The 17,727-nt window shown below is 35.4% G+C and overlaps 1 protein-coding gene across 1 annotated transcript in view; it reads right to left on the bottom strand.

The window, feature by feature from the left end:
* EEA1 (early endosome antigen 1) overlaps positions 1–17,727 on the bottom strand; it is a 157,691-nt gene that overhangs the window by 73,083 nt on the left and 66,881 nt on the right. Inside the window, exons 4-9 of the mRNA XM_003823395.5 lie at positions 11,531–11,585; positions 11,375–11,440; positions 8,007–8,046; positions 7,005–7,118; positions 6,270–6,391; positions 5,206–5,361 (exon numbers count right to left, since the gene is read on the bottom strand). Coding sequence (XP_003823443.3) covers positions 5,206–5,361; positions 6,270–6,391; positions 7,005–7,118; positions 8,007–8,046; positions 11,375–11,440; positions 11,531–11,585 — 553 coding nt within the window. The remainder of the gene's footprint in view (positions 1–5,205; positions 5,362–6,269; positions 6,392–7,004; positions 7,119–8,006; positions 8,047–11,374; positions 11,441–11,530; positions 11,586–17,727) is intronic.

The raw sequence follows: 17,727 nt of genomic DNA on the forward strand, positions 1-17,727 counted from the left end.
TGAATTCGATACTGAATTTTTACTAAAAAACTTTACAAAATAAGGAAAGATATTTCAAGCAAACATCCTGCTGGTGCATTAGAATTAAAATTATTGTTTTAATATGCTACAACTATAAGTAAATAATCATTTTAAAATGGTTGAAGCTATGCATGATTAGCAAAACAAAAATGAGCATGTCTTCAAAGCTCTAAGATTGCCTTAAAACATAAAATTGCCATATAACAATTGAAGGTGACACATTAAGGGTATTATTAATATTAAAAAGCCTCCCAAAATCACATTACCTCAAGTTTAAGCATCTCCATTAGAAAGCAGAAAAAGTAATAACAAAATGGTGGATGAAAGGTGGCAGACAAGACTGACAAAAGTACACACTGAGCACATAATTAAAATAACCAAACATGCCTACACATCTAGTCTCTTAAAGAAGCATATTTTAAAAGATATTTAAATACTTTCATAGCTATGCATGGGTATAATCATACTTATTCCATATCTACATGAACATTTTAGCACTTAAAACTGGGATTCAATGAGTTTATTTGGAAAAAAGTAAAATTCTTTAAAAATCATTTCCATTGACTACTACACCAAATATAAGTTGATTACAGCTTAGATATTTTCAATAATGTAGATTTGTATAAATATACTTTTTAACCTTTAAATCCTCAATTTCCAATCCATAAAACAGCCAATTATTTATAAAGAATTTTCAAATGCTTTAGAATGAGATATTTTCTATATGCCTTCAAAAATACCCAGGCAAAAAGAAGTCAATGAATTCATAAGGTATGCATTCAATGAAAATAATAAACACAAGGACATACATAGTTAATAATGTACACCAGATTATGTATCTTCAGCCCCAACTAGGTATACTAGTCAAATAAACATTTATTTGAGCTAAATGTTAAAACACATATTCCTAAAATTGCCATTAATTTGGTTTGAAATAAATGTTTACTTGAGATTTTTTTTTCTTTTTTTGAGACAGAGTCTCACTCTGTTGCCCAGGTTCGAAGTACAGTGACATGATCTTGGCTCACTGCAACCTCCACCTCCCGGGTTCAAGGGATTCTCCTGCCTCAGCCTCCCAAGTAGCTGGGATTACAGGCATGCGCCACCACACACCCGGCTAATTTTTTGTATTTTTAGTAGAGACAGGGTTTCACCGTGTTGGTCATGCTAGTCTTGTACTCCTGACCTCAGGTGATCCACCGCCTGGGCCTCCCAACGTGCTGGGATTACAGGTGTGAGCCACTGCACCTGGCCCTTAAAAATAAATTTTTAGCTTCTTTAATTCCTTTGTATGTGTTTTGTTTCTGATGCCAATATATAGGTTTGGTAAAAACAGCAACATCCATAATAAAAATTGTTGTATTAAGTCCTATAATTCACTAACATACTTAATTGAAAATAACTAGAATTGAATTTTAATAAATTAATAAAACGTCATATATTCAGATTAAGGAAAAGCTAAAAAACAAATGCAGTTATAAACAAATAAATGAGATGAAGTAATTAGTAATTTTTTTCATATGGAAATGGTATGACACAACTCAAAAGTATTTTAAGCTATTGCCCAATACAAATATTACAACACACAATATGGCAAAATTAGAAAAGTAATTAACAATAAGTATTAGGACAAGATTAATAGCGCAAATTTACTTAAAAGGCAATCATCAGACCACCTAAATTAGGAGACAACATAATAAAAAGGGAATGACACAGGCTTTGGACAAAACCTGAGTTCCAACCCTAGCTTTTATATTAGGTGTGACCTTGAACAATTTACTTAATCTCATTGCCTCTCAGATTCCTCACATGTAAAACATACTTAATAGTTAACTTACAGGGTTATAAGAAACAAATGCGATCACGTTTTAAGTGCCTAACATAGTATCCAAAACCTACTGGTGCTCAAAAGAGTAAGAGTTTGTTTCTAATAATAATATTATTCTGACTCTTAAGTTACCATTTCCTAAAGTTATTCAAAATATTTTAACATAGCCAAGGTCTCATTCATCACTACATATCTATTAATTAAATAGGTAATAAGTATTATTATTTTATTAAAAATATAATGAAATATTAAATCACCTATTCAGTTACTCAGCACAAATAAGTTCCTTTCTAAATTTATTTCCAAATACTTGAAAAGATAAATTTTTATGAAAATTTAAATGAAGACACGAAGAACTGATTTCTAAGCCATTTTCCTTCTTTCCTAGAAATACCTTTTCTAGAAAAAAAAAAAAAATCACCATTTCTTACAAAGCCCTGTTTGCAGGAGGAGACGATGGAGGGAGACACTAAATTCTTTCACCTCCCTATCTTTCATAACTCTAGTCATAGAACGGGTGTGGTGACTCACACCTTTAATACCAACACTTTGGGAAACTAAGGCAGAAGGATCTGCTTGAGGCCAGGAGGTCAAGACCAGCCTAAGCAACATAGCAAGATCCCATCTCTACCAAAAATAATTTGTTAAATAAAGAAAAACAAAAAAACTCTAATCATAGCTTTTTCATCTTAAATGACTTATTCTCCTTAGATATAAAGGTATTTTAATCTACAATAGAAATATAAATTCATAAAACACTAAAAATTCTTAAATAAGAATTTATTAGACTTATTCTCCTTAGATATAAAGGTATTTTAATCTACAATAGAAATATAAATTCATAAAACACTAAAAATTCTTAAATAAGAATTTATTAGAGTAACTCTTAAATATTACTTAGAAATGAGTAATTCTTAAATTAGAGTAACTCTTAAATATTACTTAGAAATGTCTTCCCATTAGCAAGTTATATTATATTCTCACTTTTTTTTTTTTTGAAACAGGGTCTGCCTCTATCGCCCAGGCTAGAGTGCAGTGGTGTGATCATGGCTCACTGCAGCCTCAACCTTTTGGGCTCAAACAATCCTCTCACCTCAGCTTCCCACCTAGCTGGGAGTACAGGTACGTGCCAGCACGTCTGGCTAACTTTCTATAGAGACAGGATTTCACCATGTTGCCCAGGCTGGTTAAACTCCTGGACTGAAGCAATCTGCCTGCCTCAGCTGCCAAAGTCCTAGGATTATAGAGGTGAGCCACCATACTCAGCCTGTATTTTTTTTAAATGCAAGTAAACATGTAAATTTATTTTCCTTGTTAATGTTCTATTTGTTTAAAAAGTATATGCATAACTCGAAAACTTGCAGCTGGAATAAGTCAGAGAGGACTCAACTTTAAAATACATATTCCTAAAACTGCCATTAATTTGGTTCTGTTTTAGTCACCATAATACATTTATTTTAAAATTTCAAATAGCATTTAAGATATTTTTTAATCAAAAGAGAGTGTATTTTTTTTTATTTGAGAAATACCAATAGGCAGACATATCTAAACAAAAATAGTTCTTACTGATACAAAGAAATAAACGACTGGGTTCACCCTGGTTTAGGTATTTTGACATTAACATCTGAATAGCACTTTTCCTCATGAGACTTCTTTGATTCAGCCTCTCCTTGATTTCATATTTGTACTTATAGATTTATCATTGTCTTCTGCTGATTAATAATACCAGTAGGACAAGAGCTTTTAACTGGCTTCAGTAAGTTCATGAACCACCTGAAATTGTTTGAAAATTTTTGGAATTAAGTGTTATTGGGCTACAAAGTGTCAATTTTGGAAAAACTGCATCCAAATATCATAAGTTAGAGAGTGTAGTGTTAGGCATCATAAGGCCTTACATGCCTATGTGTGTTATATCCACAAACTTTCACCATCTCTTCCCATAAGATAAAGAAAGATTTTTAAAAATGAATTAGACATGGGTTATCTATAATACTTATACCCCAAAGCTTGATGACATGTTACTATTTGTGAATAGAGTGGCTTTTAGATCACCAGTTACAAAACTCTAAGGAAGAGATTCAAATTAAAATGTTACAGTAACAACTTTTTAAACTGAAAATATGAAAATCAGAGGTCTACTTTACATAAGGGAGCTTAAAGACTACAAGTAACAGTAGTCATAACAAAATGTCTCCTATAATAAAGTAAAAAGGACAAAGGCTAGGATTTTTAAGCACATTTATGTATTATATATCTTAGAGTTTATTAAATGCTGACATATTATACAAGTGATTTACAGGCCAAAGTCATGTCATGTAAGAAATAGTAGAAGAACTGAAACTGTTTATCTTGGAAGAGAAATACTCCGAATAAATATGAGCAGTCTTCAAATACCTCATGTGGAAAGAGGAACAATTTATTCTGTGTAATTCCTAAGGACAGAACCAGAACCAGCGCATGTAAATTACAGGGAAACAAATGTCAGCTCAATAAAATAGACTTAGGAAGAAATATGCACACCCTACACCACCTAGCAAGGATTGTGGATCACTTAGCAGGGTTGGCATAAAGGGAAGTTCTGGACTGAATTTAGACTAGTTCAAGACTTCTTTCAAATTCATAATTCAAAGTCCATCAATTAGAAATAAGCTTATGGCCGGGTGCAGTGGCTCACGCCTGTAATCCCAACACTTTGGGAAGCCAAGACAGGCAGACCGTCTGAGGTCAGGAGTTCGAGACCAGCCTGGCCAACATGGTGAAGCCCCATCTCTACTAAAAATACAAAAATTAGCCAGGCGTGGTGGCAGGCACCTGTAATCCCAGCTACTTGGGAGGCTGAGGCAGAAGAATCACTTGAACCCGGGAGGTGGAGGTTGCAGTGAGCTGAGATCACGCCACTGCACTCCAGCCTGGGTGACAGAGCAAGACTTTGTCTCAAAAAAAAAAAAAGAAAGAAAAGAAATAAGCTTATTACAAAATAAGCCTTTCTTAAATATATTTTCTAAACAAAATTGGTAATATAATTGTAGAAAATGCTATCATTCTTCCTTTAAAGTCAATTACCATTTATCAACCAACCTTGAGTAAATTTAACCTTAAATATCATGTCAACAATATATATATTAAACAGAATAATAATCTTTATGCAAATATTCCTGAGTGTCTAGCTTTATAAAGCAAAACATACTGACTGTGAGACCACATTGACTATAAACAAATATTATTCAGATCAAAAATGAAAGAAAGACAAATATTTTGATAGGCCACTCAGAAAAATCTCAAATCCTGGCTTCACTCAATAGTATACACTACACAAGCTAATATGAATCACGTTTAAGTACAATGAACTTCATTACCTCTGAGCTAGCATATTGTGACTGCAATTTTTTGCATTCATCTTTGAGTTTTTCAGATTCTCGCTCACGTTCCAAGGTCATGTTATCCATTAGTGTTTGAACTTGGACCAGTTCTTTCTTTAGCACGGCAACATCTTCTATACCAGGTCTCTGAAGCTGTGAAACAACACATTTTAATTAAAAATTAAAGTGAAAAACTAAAATAATACACATTTTTAGAATCATTTCACTACAAAGGAATCAAAAGGGAAACAATCATCAATATCAATTTTTAGACTTCAAACATTGAACACTGATATCTTCTCCCACAATAAGCCACTTCCTCTTCCCATCCTACCTCATATTTAATAGTATTAATACTCAAGGTGCTGTATAGTAAATTCACAATTATCTTTACTACTTTATTTGTTTTCCTTCCCTTCACAAACTACATCTATTGGTCATAACAGTGACTTGAAAATGCTACATTCCTTCTTTTTCTATCCTACGAAACTGGTAATAAAAATGAAGGAGCAAATGAAAGCATAGAGTTTGCTCCAGGTTGGATGTAGTTAATTTATATATTTATTGAGAGCTAAATAAAGGAAAGAAAGTCAAGGACAGATCCAAGATTATTAAGTCTTGGGAGAGTATTAGAGATGTATGGTTCCAATAACAGAAATACAGTAATGAGGAAACATGATTACTTTGATTTTATACTTGTTGAATTTGAAATTAAAGCTAGAAATTCAACACAAAGTACCCTAAAAGCAGATGGATTTATAAAACAAACATGCAAGAGAAGACCAGGATCAGAGATGCAGATATGAAAACTACTAAAATGACAGATGATATTTAGACAGAAACAACAAAAATGTTAAGGCAGTAAGTTATGTATCATAACATTCCATTTTTATTTTAAAAATCATATACAGAATATATATGCAGGTGGTAGAATATAGGGAATTGCTTATTTCCTGATTTCACTCAAATTATATTTTTAAACATTTTCCTTCAGGGTATGTATTTTATTTTTAATTTAGAAAGGTATAAGAGTACATCTCAATAAATAATTCCTAAATTACCAGTTCCGTCTTCAGATCTTGAATTACAGTTGCCTCTTTGTTTAATTCTTCTGTCAGATGTGTCATTTTTTGTTCAGCAGCTTCTCGAAGACTCCTTTCTTCATCATACTTTGACTTTATATCTAATTAAAGATAGTTATATAAATATTAGTTTAAGGGGAGTACAGTTTTATAAGTTTCCATATATTACTCTGCATATCTGTATATCACTCTAATTCAAATTCACATTCCTTAGATAACCATAAATATATACAGTAAATTTATACTTCTAATTACATGAAATGAACTTAAAATTAACTGTCTACATAAATTCCACTCAACATTGTTAATAATTAGCATTTTAATGTACTTAATCACATATTTTACCTAAAAGCACATGTTAAAAACATATATATGTGATAGTATAACCAAGTGTTACATTTATACTACATTATTTACTTCACTTCTTTAAAATGTTCCTTTTTAATCTTTAAGCATGCCACAGAAGAAAATGTATCTTCTCTAAATTTCAAGAAGAATCTACAAAGAAACACCAGTCCTTTGAAGGAAGGCAGCTAGAGGACAAACAAAATAATTTACATAGCAACTCTGAAATCATTAAATTCCATTAATCACCATTGGAAGTCTATCACAAATGCTTTAACACACTAAAATACTATATTTATTGCTAGGGTATATAATGGCAAAAAGGTAATGAGATTGATTTATTGGCTAAAAAATTCTAACTCAATTTACCTGCAATTTCAGTAGCAAGTTGGGCTGCTTTCTGTTCAAATAAGTCTTTCATTTGCTTAATATTAAAATTTTCTGTTTGGGCTTCTTCTAATTGCTGTTCCAAAGACTGTAGTTCTACAAAAAAGTGTCGCAGTTATTCAAATACCATGTTAATTACATATGCTAAATTGTTATTACTTATATTTATTACAGTTGTAAAGATGATCAACTTAAGTTTATTATCCAATTACAAGTAGTATTTTGACACTTCAAGAAATTAAGTATATCTGCTTCACTTAAGGTACAAATCATAATTTACAAACATACACTACAAATGAAATGAATATTTAGAATCACTGCTAAATAATCTATAAATATTTTATTACAAGTTATTTTGATTTCACATTTCACAGTTATTTTCCCATATCCATCAAATGACCAAAAAGGAATACACTCTTTTCTTTTTTTTAAGAGATGGGGTCTCGCTATGTTACGGAGGCTGATCTTAAATTCCTGGGTTCAAGCCATCCTCCCCTATCAGTATCCCAAAGTGTTGGGATTATAGGCATGAGCCACCAAGCCTGGCTCAAAAAGGAAAACATTCTGCTCCTCTGATAAAATTAGTTATAAAGCGGGATGTTGGAAATGGTTAAGATCTCAAGGCCTTTTAATTCATTAAAGTATGCAGTCAACTCCTAATACTTCATCATAAAGAAAATAAACTATCTTACTCTTAATATAGACTTAAAATTTCATTAAACAACCATATTAATGTAATATTCCAGAAGTTTCTTACTTCAAAATATAATGAACTAAAAAAACTAAAATTTTAGTTAACTGATTAAATTATGAAGTTCACATGTAACTCTCTACACCTAGAATATGACCATTATCTTCACTGTTTTAGAGTCATAAAGCATAACCATGAAACAAAATTCATTTGGCAGGCATCAAAGAAAAAGAAAGGAAAACAAATAAGAAGAAAAAGAAAACTGACAAAATATCTGCTTTAAGTAAAGTTACCTGCTGATGAATCAGTCACCAACCCATCAGGTTTGGCCTCCTCAATTAAAACAAAAGACATAAACAAATGAATTAAAAGGAAAAGATAATACTGTTAAAATGGTCAATGTTAAAAAAATCTCTGAAAGTCACTTTCTTTCAGGTAAGTAGTAAGATTTTGGTGAAAATTTAAATTTGGTGGTTTCCATTCTTCCAGATCTGTAAGAGACCAGCAGGCAGACTAGCCTAATGATCTAACTTCAGTTTATTAGTTCTAACATAGATTTTCTTGTATGTTAATATATATGAAGTTATTATGGTCATCTTAAATTCCATGAATTCAGTAATAAATAAATAGCACAATTATTGTAATTATAAATATAGATTCTAAAACAAATACTTAAGTCAACTGGCAACATTCAATCGTATTAGTATGTAGCTTTGAAATAATTTCTAACACTAACATAGTTTGCTACATGGATGCTATATATTTTGCTGTCATAAGAACTTGGAGTGTTATCCCCCTCCGCTCAAGCATGTAATACCTGTTAGACCCCATATGTGAGAACTTGGAATGAACTTCTCCTCTCTTCAGTAGTATTACATCAGACCTTATCATACCCCAGATCTGAGCTACTGACCTCAACTACTGGACTTCAAAATACATATTAACCAAAGAGTTTGAAAGATACTTTGAAAGCTTAGGCCATGGCAGGCTGCACTTTTTCAGCTGCTTTCTTTGAGACTGGCAGCTCATGCTGCAATAGGGCCATATCCTATTGGCCTTAGAGCTTTGAGTCTCGGCAGCCAACACCTACATCTCCTCTAGCAGCAGGAGATCCCCATTGTCTGGGATCTCCACTGTTTTGGATGCCATCTCTCCAGAGAGACTGCTCATAAAAAAAGGTACACCTCAACCCTTTTAGACTTTACTTTTCACAAAAGCCTGCTTCCATCCTGATAAAGTGACTAGACTTTAATAATTTTGGAACTCACCCACTATATGGTTAATATACCTCATCTATTGATATTCCCTCTAAGATTTGTTCATGTTATTTCTCCCCCTTTTAAGCACTGTGAACCGAAGAAAATCTCTCTTTGGCAATAAACCATGCAATTCATGAAATCATACTTCAAATCATGCTTCTTATTACAATCAAACACAACACCTATAATAGTTGAACATTTGCATTAGTTAAAACATGCTATCAAGCTATCACTACTAAAACTTGCATTAGTTAAAACATGCTATCACGGCCGGGCGCGGTGGCTCACGCCTGTAATCACAGCACTTTGGGAGGCCGAGACGGACGGATCACGAGGTCAGGAGATCGAGACCATCCTGGCTAATATGGTGAAACCCCGTCTCTACTAAAAATACAAAAAATTAGCCGGCCTGGTGGCGGGCGTGCCTGTAGTCCCAGCTACTAGGAAGGCTGAGGCAGGAGAATGCTGTGAACACGGGAGGCGGAGCTTGCAGTGAGCCGAGATCGCGCGCCACTGCACTCCAGCCTGGGTGACAGAGCGAGACTCTGTCTCAAAAAAAAAAAAAAAAAAAAAAAAACATGCTATCAAACTATCACTACTAAAAAAATTGGCTTTATAAGCATAAATTTTTAATTCAGGACAAGTCAACTTTAAAAGAAGCAGAAATAACAGATTCCATAAGGCTTAATTTGTCACATGTATTAGGAACAAAATAATATACTACCTTGGCATTATTTTTATATTTTAAAGAATTATACCCATCTGAAAGAGTTTAATAAGGCATTTCCTAGTATATCCGACTTTTTGTTTCTCTATACATTGAACTAAGACATACTGATTGCTAAGAATCTTAAGTATTTAAAATATATTTTCCCCAAAAGGTAAATTTCCTGCCAAGGTAACTTACACCTTGCATTGTGGAAAAGTTATTTAAGTGTATTAAATGTGAAATAGTCATCTCAAATGCAGTAAACAATTTCCACTCTGCTTTCAGATACAGAAAATAATACAGCCCATACTCAATTAATTATTAATGGCATCTATATAAAACATGAGTAAATGAGTTATAAGTAATTTGGATTACTAAAAACTCCTTTAATGTTAACAGAATCACCAATTAGAAAAGCTGAGTAGTAATAAGACTGATTATCTTGTCATTTATTTATTTGTTTTTGTCTTTTTCAGTCCAACTGCCAATTCTTGGTGCAAAGGCTTTAAAAAGCAAAAAAGCCTCACTGAAAGTCACAATATGCCAAGATAACATGCAAAGGGATTATTAATTACTTTACAAAAATATTAGAACTATTGCTGAAGGGTAACTACTTTTATTCTTACAAATGATGACTACGGTAAAATTATTTGGTAAAACTTCGTTAATCTTTGATTCTTCCTATAATTTCAGAATAAAATCAATATAATTTCAGCATAAAAATCATAATTAAGGCATTTACTTAGAAAATACACTAAACTATATAGAATCTAAGACATCAAAAAAATCCTATTCAAAGAGAACCACTTTTGATACTGCAGTGATTTTCTTCTGTTTTTCTCTATGTATTATTTTTATGTAAAGTCATACAGAATATGAGTGTGTGTGCATGTATGTACAAATACACATTTTTTAGTTTTTTAAAAACTTAACATTGTTAATAGAACAGGTTTCCCAGTTTTCAATCTTCACTAACATAATAAATAATATTACTAGCTATTTATAGCTAGTAATATCTCTTTCCCTACCAATATACACTTTAGTCATTATCAATTTGTCAGAAACTTAAATGCTTTGAAGACTCACTACTGTTTGAACCTATTTTTTTAACCATTTAGGTATATTACAAAACATTAGGATAATACAGCCTGGTATAAAAAAAAACAACATATAGATACCTGATTCTTTTTTTTTTTTTTTTTTTTTTTGAGGCAGAGTCTTGCTCTGTTGCCCGGGCTGGAGAGCAGTGGTGAGATCATAGCTCACCACAGCCCTGAAATCCAGAGGTCAAGTGAATCTCCCATCTCAGCCTCTCAAGTAGCTGGGACCACAGGCACATGGCACCACACTCAGCTAATTTTTAAATTTTTTGTAGAGACAGGGGTCTCCCTGTGTTGCCCAGGCTGGTCTCGAACTCCTGGCTCAAGCAACTCTCTCGCCTCAGCCTCCCAAAGTGCTGGGATTACAGGCGTGGGCCCATCCAGTAACTCATTTTTAATGGAACACCTTTAAAAAAATTACATCTTCACTCCTCATACATTTGTTTGCATTCATCAGAATTCAACACAGAGAAACAAATTAGGAAGTTATTTATATCAGGACGCCACCTGCTTGCAAAAAGGTATTAAGTTTAGTTTTCAACAATAAAAATAAACAACTAATAAACATGCTTTAAGTAGTTAAAAGCAATTACTTGCTGCTGCAGCCCTTGATATTTTTCTAATTCCTTCTTTAATTCTTCCGAGTACCATTTTTCTTCCTAATAAAAAAGATTTTTAATTAGTAAATTTAAAAAGAGGTATTATCTGAAACACTGAAAATAAAAAGGTATAACAATTTTTATTCTTACCTTAAGTGAAGCCTGTAGGTCTTGGACCTCTTGTCTGAGCAGTGTTACATCATCTCTAAATAAAAATGGGGGGAAGGAATTAATAGTCAATGTCCTTTAATTAACAAACTGGTCTTAAGAAATCATGGCTAGTAATTGTATATTAATATTATAGTTTTTTCAATTCAAAAAAAAACTACGGAAGATTTTATCTATAATGGCATATATATAAATCCCTCAGAAAAACGATTTTATTCCTAAAGCTTACTGTTTATAAATGGAAAAAACATTTTCTCATGGAAATAATCATATAACTGACTGTTAAGTGCCCAAGCCAAGAGGCAAAATGTCTCCCATTAATTTACTAACAATAAGCATCAATGGCTTCCTATTGTAGTTAGCATAAAATCTAAACTCATTAACATGGACTACAAAATATACATAATCTAGTCATTGCCTTATCACTCTCCCCTTCATTCATTTAGCTCTATTAACATTGGCTTCCATCTTTCATACTGAGAAAAAGCCCTGGTTCACTCCGCACCACCCTTGGTTACGCCCTGATACTGCGCACTGAGTAGAATGCCGTCTGCAACTTGCGCATTTCGCAGCTGCCATCTTGCCGCTGCTCCTTCTCAACGCCACTTCCACTCACTGCCACCAACACCAACATGAACGGGAGCTCAACAGCTTCCACTAGGTGTTCATTGAGAAGGGCACGTTCCTCTTCACCTCAGAGTTGGTGGGGGAAGGCCACCCAGATAAGATCTGTGACCAGATCAGTGAGGCTGTCCTTGATGCCCACCTTCAACAAAATCCTGATGCCAAAGTAGCTTGTGAAACTGTTGCTAAAACTGGAATGATCCTTCCTGCACGTGAAATTACATCCAGAGCTGCTGTTGACTAACAGAAAATGCTTCGTGAAGCTATTAAACACATTGGATATGATGATTCTTCCAAAGGGTTTGACTACAAGACTTGTAATGTGCTGGTAGCCTTGGAGCAACAGTCACCAGGTATTTCTGAAGGTGTTCATCTTGACAGAAATGAAGAAGACATTGGTGTTGGAGACCAGGGCTTGATGTTTGGCTACGCCACTGATGAAACTGAGGAGTGTATGTAGGCCTTTAACCATTGTCTTAGCATACAAGCTTAAAGCCAAACTGGCAGAACTACGCCATAATGGCACTTTGCCTTGGTTATGCCCTGATTCTACAACTCAAGTTACTGTGCACTATATGCAGGATTGAGGTGCTATGCTTCCCATCAGAGTCCACACAATTGTTATATCTGTTTGGCATGATGAAGAGGTTCGTCTTGGTGAGATGAGGGAGGCCCTAAAGGAGAAAGTCATCAAAGCCATTGTGCCTGCAAAATACCTTGATGAGGATACAATCTACCACCTATAGCCAAGTGGCAGACTTGTTATTGGTGGGCCTCGGGGTGATGCTGGTTTGCATGACTGGACAGAAAACCATTATGGACACTTACAGAGGTTGGGGTGTTCATGGAGGAGGTGCCTTTGAGGAAAGGATTATACTAAGGTCAACCGTTCAGCTGCTTATGCTGCTCATTCAGTGGCAAAATCCCTTGTTAAAGGAGGTCTGTGCAGAACGGTTCTTGTTCAGGTCTCTTATTCTATTGGAGTTTCTCATCCATTATCTATCTCTGTTTTCCATTATAGTACCTCTCAGAAGAGTGAGAGGGAGCTACTAGAGATTATAAAGAAGAATTTTGATCTCCACCCTAGGGTCATTGTCAGGGATCTGGATCTGAAGAAGCCAATTTATCAGAGGACTGCAGCCTATGGCCACTTTGGTAGGGACAGCTTCCCATGGGAAGTGCCCAAAAAGCTTAAATATTGAAAGTTTTAGTCTTTTTTCCCCATACTTGTTGGCAAAGGCAACAGAGAAGCCTTCAAGCTCTGAGGGAAAGGGCCTTCCTTCCTAAATTTTCCTGTCCTGTTTCAGCGCCTGATCAGTTGTAGTCACTCTAGTCAATGACATGAATTTTAGCTTTTGTGGGTAAGTTGGGCTTGCTATTCTGTCCGTAGGTGTTTTGTTTATCAATAATGAATTTAGTGAGCATAGGTGATCCATGTAACTGCCTAGAAACAACACTGTAGTAAATAATCTTCGGTGTTTTGTTGGGCTTGCTATTCTGTCCCTAGGTGTTTTGTTTACCATTGTAATGAATTTAGTGAGCACAGGTGATCCATGTAACTGCCTAGAAACAACATTGTAGTAAATAATGCTTTGAAATTGAACATTTGTGCCCTACCCAACGCTCCAAAGTCCTAATTGCATTGACTTTCCCACACCAGATGCTGAAAATGTCCTTGCAATGTGCACATAAAGTACTTGTAGTTCCACTTATAGCCTCTGTCTGGCAATGCCACAGCCCTGTCAGCATGAATTTGTAATATCTTGAGCTCTATTATGAATGTGAAGCCTTCCCCTTATCCTCCCTGTAACTTGATCCATTTCTAATTATGAGCTCTTTGTCAGGGTGTGTTCCCTATCTGATCAGTCTTGTATGTAACGCAAGTTCCCAGTTGGAGCTCTAGCCTGACATCAAAAAAAGGCAGTTACCATTAAACCATCTCCCTGGTGCTTACGCTCTTAATTGCCACCTCTTTAACAGCACCAAATCAAAATCTCTCCACTTTCAGCTGTATTTTCGAGGACATACACTCAAGGTTTTAATTTAGTAAACCAATCCTATGCATGGTTTCAGCACTAGCCACACCTCACCAACTCCTAGCTCTAGAAAAAAAGGCACCTGGCATCTTTGTGATGCCATACAGGGAAGTCACAGGCCAGTACCTGAGGGTCTGAAGGTTGCACACTTTAGTACCAGATAACGTTTTTTTTTCTTTATAAGAAAGCCTGAGTACTCCACACTGCACAATAATGCCTCCCAGGGTTTTAGTTTTGTTTTATTTTCAAAACCAGATCCAATGAGCTTTCTCAACAGCTGGTGTAGCTACAGAGAAGTCAGCTTCCTTCAGAAAGCAGTGTTTTTGGCAGGGAGGAGGAAATCCCTTCATACTTGAACATTTTCTAATTGCTTATTTATTGTATTCTGGGGTATGGCGTTAAGTACAGTGAAGCTATCACCTCAAATGGCAGCTTTAAAAAAATTTTTTTTCTCTCAATACCATGATTACCATGATTCCTTTAACATGTTTCCAGCATTCCTAGGTAGGCCAAGGTGTCCTACAGAAAAACCTTGGGTTTGACCTACAGGGGGTTTGGCTGGTGTTAACAGAAGGGAGGGCAGAGCTGGTGTGGCTGGCCATGGAGAAAGCTGACTTAGCTGGTGTGATACAGAGAAGCCAGCTTGTTTACATGCTTATTCCATGACTGCTTGCCCTAAGCAGAAAGTGCCTTTCAGGATCTATTTTTGGAGGTTCATTATATATGTCTGGTTCTCAATTCCAACAGTTTAATGAAGATCTAAATAAAATGCTAGGTTCTACCTTAAAAAAAAAAAAGAAGACAAAGAAGAAGAAGAGGAGGAGGAGGAAGAGGAAGAAGAAAAAGAGGAGCAGCAGCTCTGTAAAAAGGGGGGAAATACACACAACACACACAAAACACTGCTTATTTCTGTTCCTTTGGGTATGACATGCTCTTTCCTGTCTCAGAAGCTTCTCACATTCTGTTCCCCTCACCTAAGGGTCAAACTGACAAAGAATGGTGAACTGACCATTCTAAGCCCTTCTGCAGGAGAGAGATTTCATGAGAAAACATCATTATAAAGAATTATCATTCTGGCCGGGCACGGTGGCTCACACCTGTAATCCCAGCACTTTGGAAGGCCGAGGCGGGCAGATCACCTGAGGTCAGGAGTTCGAGACCAGCCTGACCAACATGGAGAAACCCCATCTCTACTAAAAATAGAAAATTAGCCGGGCGTGGTGGCGCATGCCTGTATTCCCAGCTACTCAGGAGGCTGAAGCAGGAGAATCGCTTGGACCCGGGAGGTATCGGTTGCGGTGAGCCGAGATTGTGCCATTGCACTCCAGCCTGGGCAACAAGTACAAAACTCAGTCTCAAAAAAAAATTATTATTCTGGATGTCAGGAACATATCTTCCCCTGCTGGATTCAAATTCATCCTACAGATATACTCAAACAAGTACAAATGGTATCTCCAAAGGAACTTTGTGATGTCATAAGTATGCAAAACATGAGAAATAACCTGAATAGTCATCAACCAAAGAATGAGAAAATTCCATGCTATCATTAAAAAGATAAGATAGCTCTATCTACCTTGATATGAAAGAATCCATAAGATACAGAGAGAAACAAAAGATACAGAACAACGTAGAATTGCTATCTTTTATATAATTACATATATTTATATATTTATTTATATGTACATAGATATAAGCATATGAATATATAAGCATAGAATATCTCTGGAAGAATACGTAAGAAATTGATGAAAAAAAGAGGCTAGGGAAAAAGGGGTGGCAAGTGCTCAATTTTCACCATAACTTTTTTGAACCATCTGAATTTTGTACTATGTACATCTACATATGTACATTTAAAGATCTAGCCTAAAAAAGCTCACTAATGCATCAAGCTTCAAATATTTGATTGATGTTGATGAAATTCGCATATAAGCTGATGAACAGAAGGCTTTAAAGCAAAAAGGTTTCATGACCCACCTGAGTCATGTGGACTTTTGATCTAAAAGACATATCCTGCTCATAGTCACATGTCATCCAAAGTGTTATAGTGGAGTAGAATGTAATTGTCAGAAACTGAGGTGTAGGAAAATGGGAAGAAGAGATACAATAAGATAAAAACGGAAACGCATGCAGTAACTGTTCCGTAAGCAATGAGAAGCCTGCAAAAATTACTACTTAGAGCAATGCCAATCAAATTTGCATTTTAAGAATATTATTCTGGCCAGGCGCAGTGACTCAGGCCTGCAATCCTAACACTTTGGCAGGTTGAGGTGGGAGAATTCTTTGAGGACTTCTTGAGGTTCTTGAACAACATAGTGAGACACTGTCCCAAAAAGAAAAAAAAAGTAAAAATTAGCCAGGCATGTTGGTCCATGCCTGTAGTCCCAGTTACTTGGGAGGCTGAGGCACGAGGATTACTTGAGACCAGGAGTTGGAGGCTACAGTAAGCTATGACTATACCAGCCTGGAAAACAGAGCAAGATCCTATCTCTAAAAAAAAAAGAAAAAAGAATATTATTCTGGCAGCAATATGGAGAATTGGAGGAGTACAAGACTAAAGATAGAGAGCCAACTATAAATATGAAAAAACATTTTTGAGTGAGATTTAAGGCCTAAAATAAACTATAACAGTAAAAATGTAAAAGAATATATGCTGTTAAGGAAACAGAATTAACTAAACTTTATGATAAATCAGATGCGGGTAGGAGGAGCAGATGTGTAAAAATGATCACACCTACTTTCCTGGCTTTACTAACTGGGTGGACAGATAATGACACCATTCTCCAGAAGAAGTAATAGTAGACAAGCAGTAGGTTTAGAAGAAAACAGAAAAAACTCTGTTTTCAAAATGTCAATGATGAGGTGCCTCCAGAACATCTGAGGGAAGATACCTAATAGTCAAGTTGGGAGATAATTCTAGGTTGGAGATATGGTTTAGGAGGAAGTTATGGATGTAGATATTACCCTAGGTAGATTATATAGAGAAAGAGCAGCATACAAAACAGATCAAGAAAAAATTATCACAATGGTATGTCATCTCAGAAGAGTAGAAGGAAGGAGAACTGGCACAGCCAAATTTTGCAGTGGTTGTTGCAGATACTCTACAGAGATGACTACAATCAAGTTCTTCCTTTCCTATACTAATCCACTAAAAGACAAAGTTTATCTTCAGGCCTCATGAATCTGACTTGGCACTACGACTACTTTATCCAATAGAATGGCAGAAGTGATGCTCTGACACTTTTGAATCAAGCCTAAAGAAGATTGGCAGCTTCTGCTTCTTTCCTCTTGGAACATACTACCTTAGAACGAACTACCAGCTTGTGAGGAAGTCCAAGCAGCCACATAAAGAGGCCCACATGAAAGAGAATTGAAGCCTTTGGCATAAAGCCCCAGATGAGCTCCCAGCTGGCATCCAACACAGACTTCCAGCCATGAATGTGAGGCCATTTTGAACCTTCTGGTCTTCCTACAACCCCAGTCTCCCTCACTTAAAGCAAAAGAATCATGCAGTCAATTCAA

The sequence above is a fragment of the Pan paniscus genome, chromosome 10 (assembly GCF_029289425.2).
Source record: "Pan paniscus chromosome 10, NHGRI_mPanPan1-v2.0_pri, whole genome shotgun sequence".
NCBI lineage: Eukaryota > Metazoa > Chordata > Mammalia > Primates > Hominidae > Pan > Pan paniscus.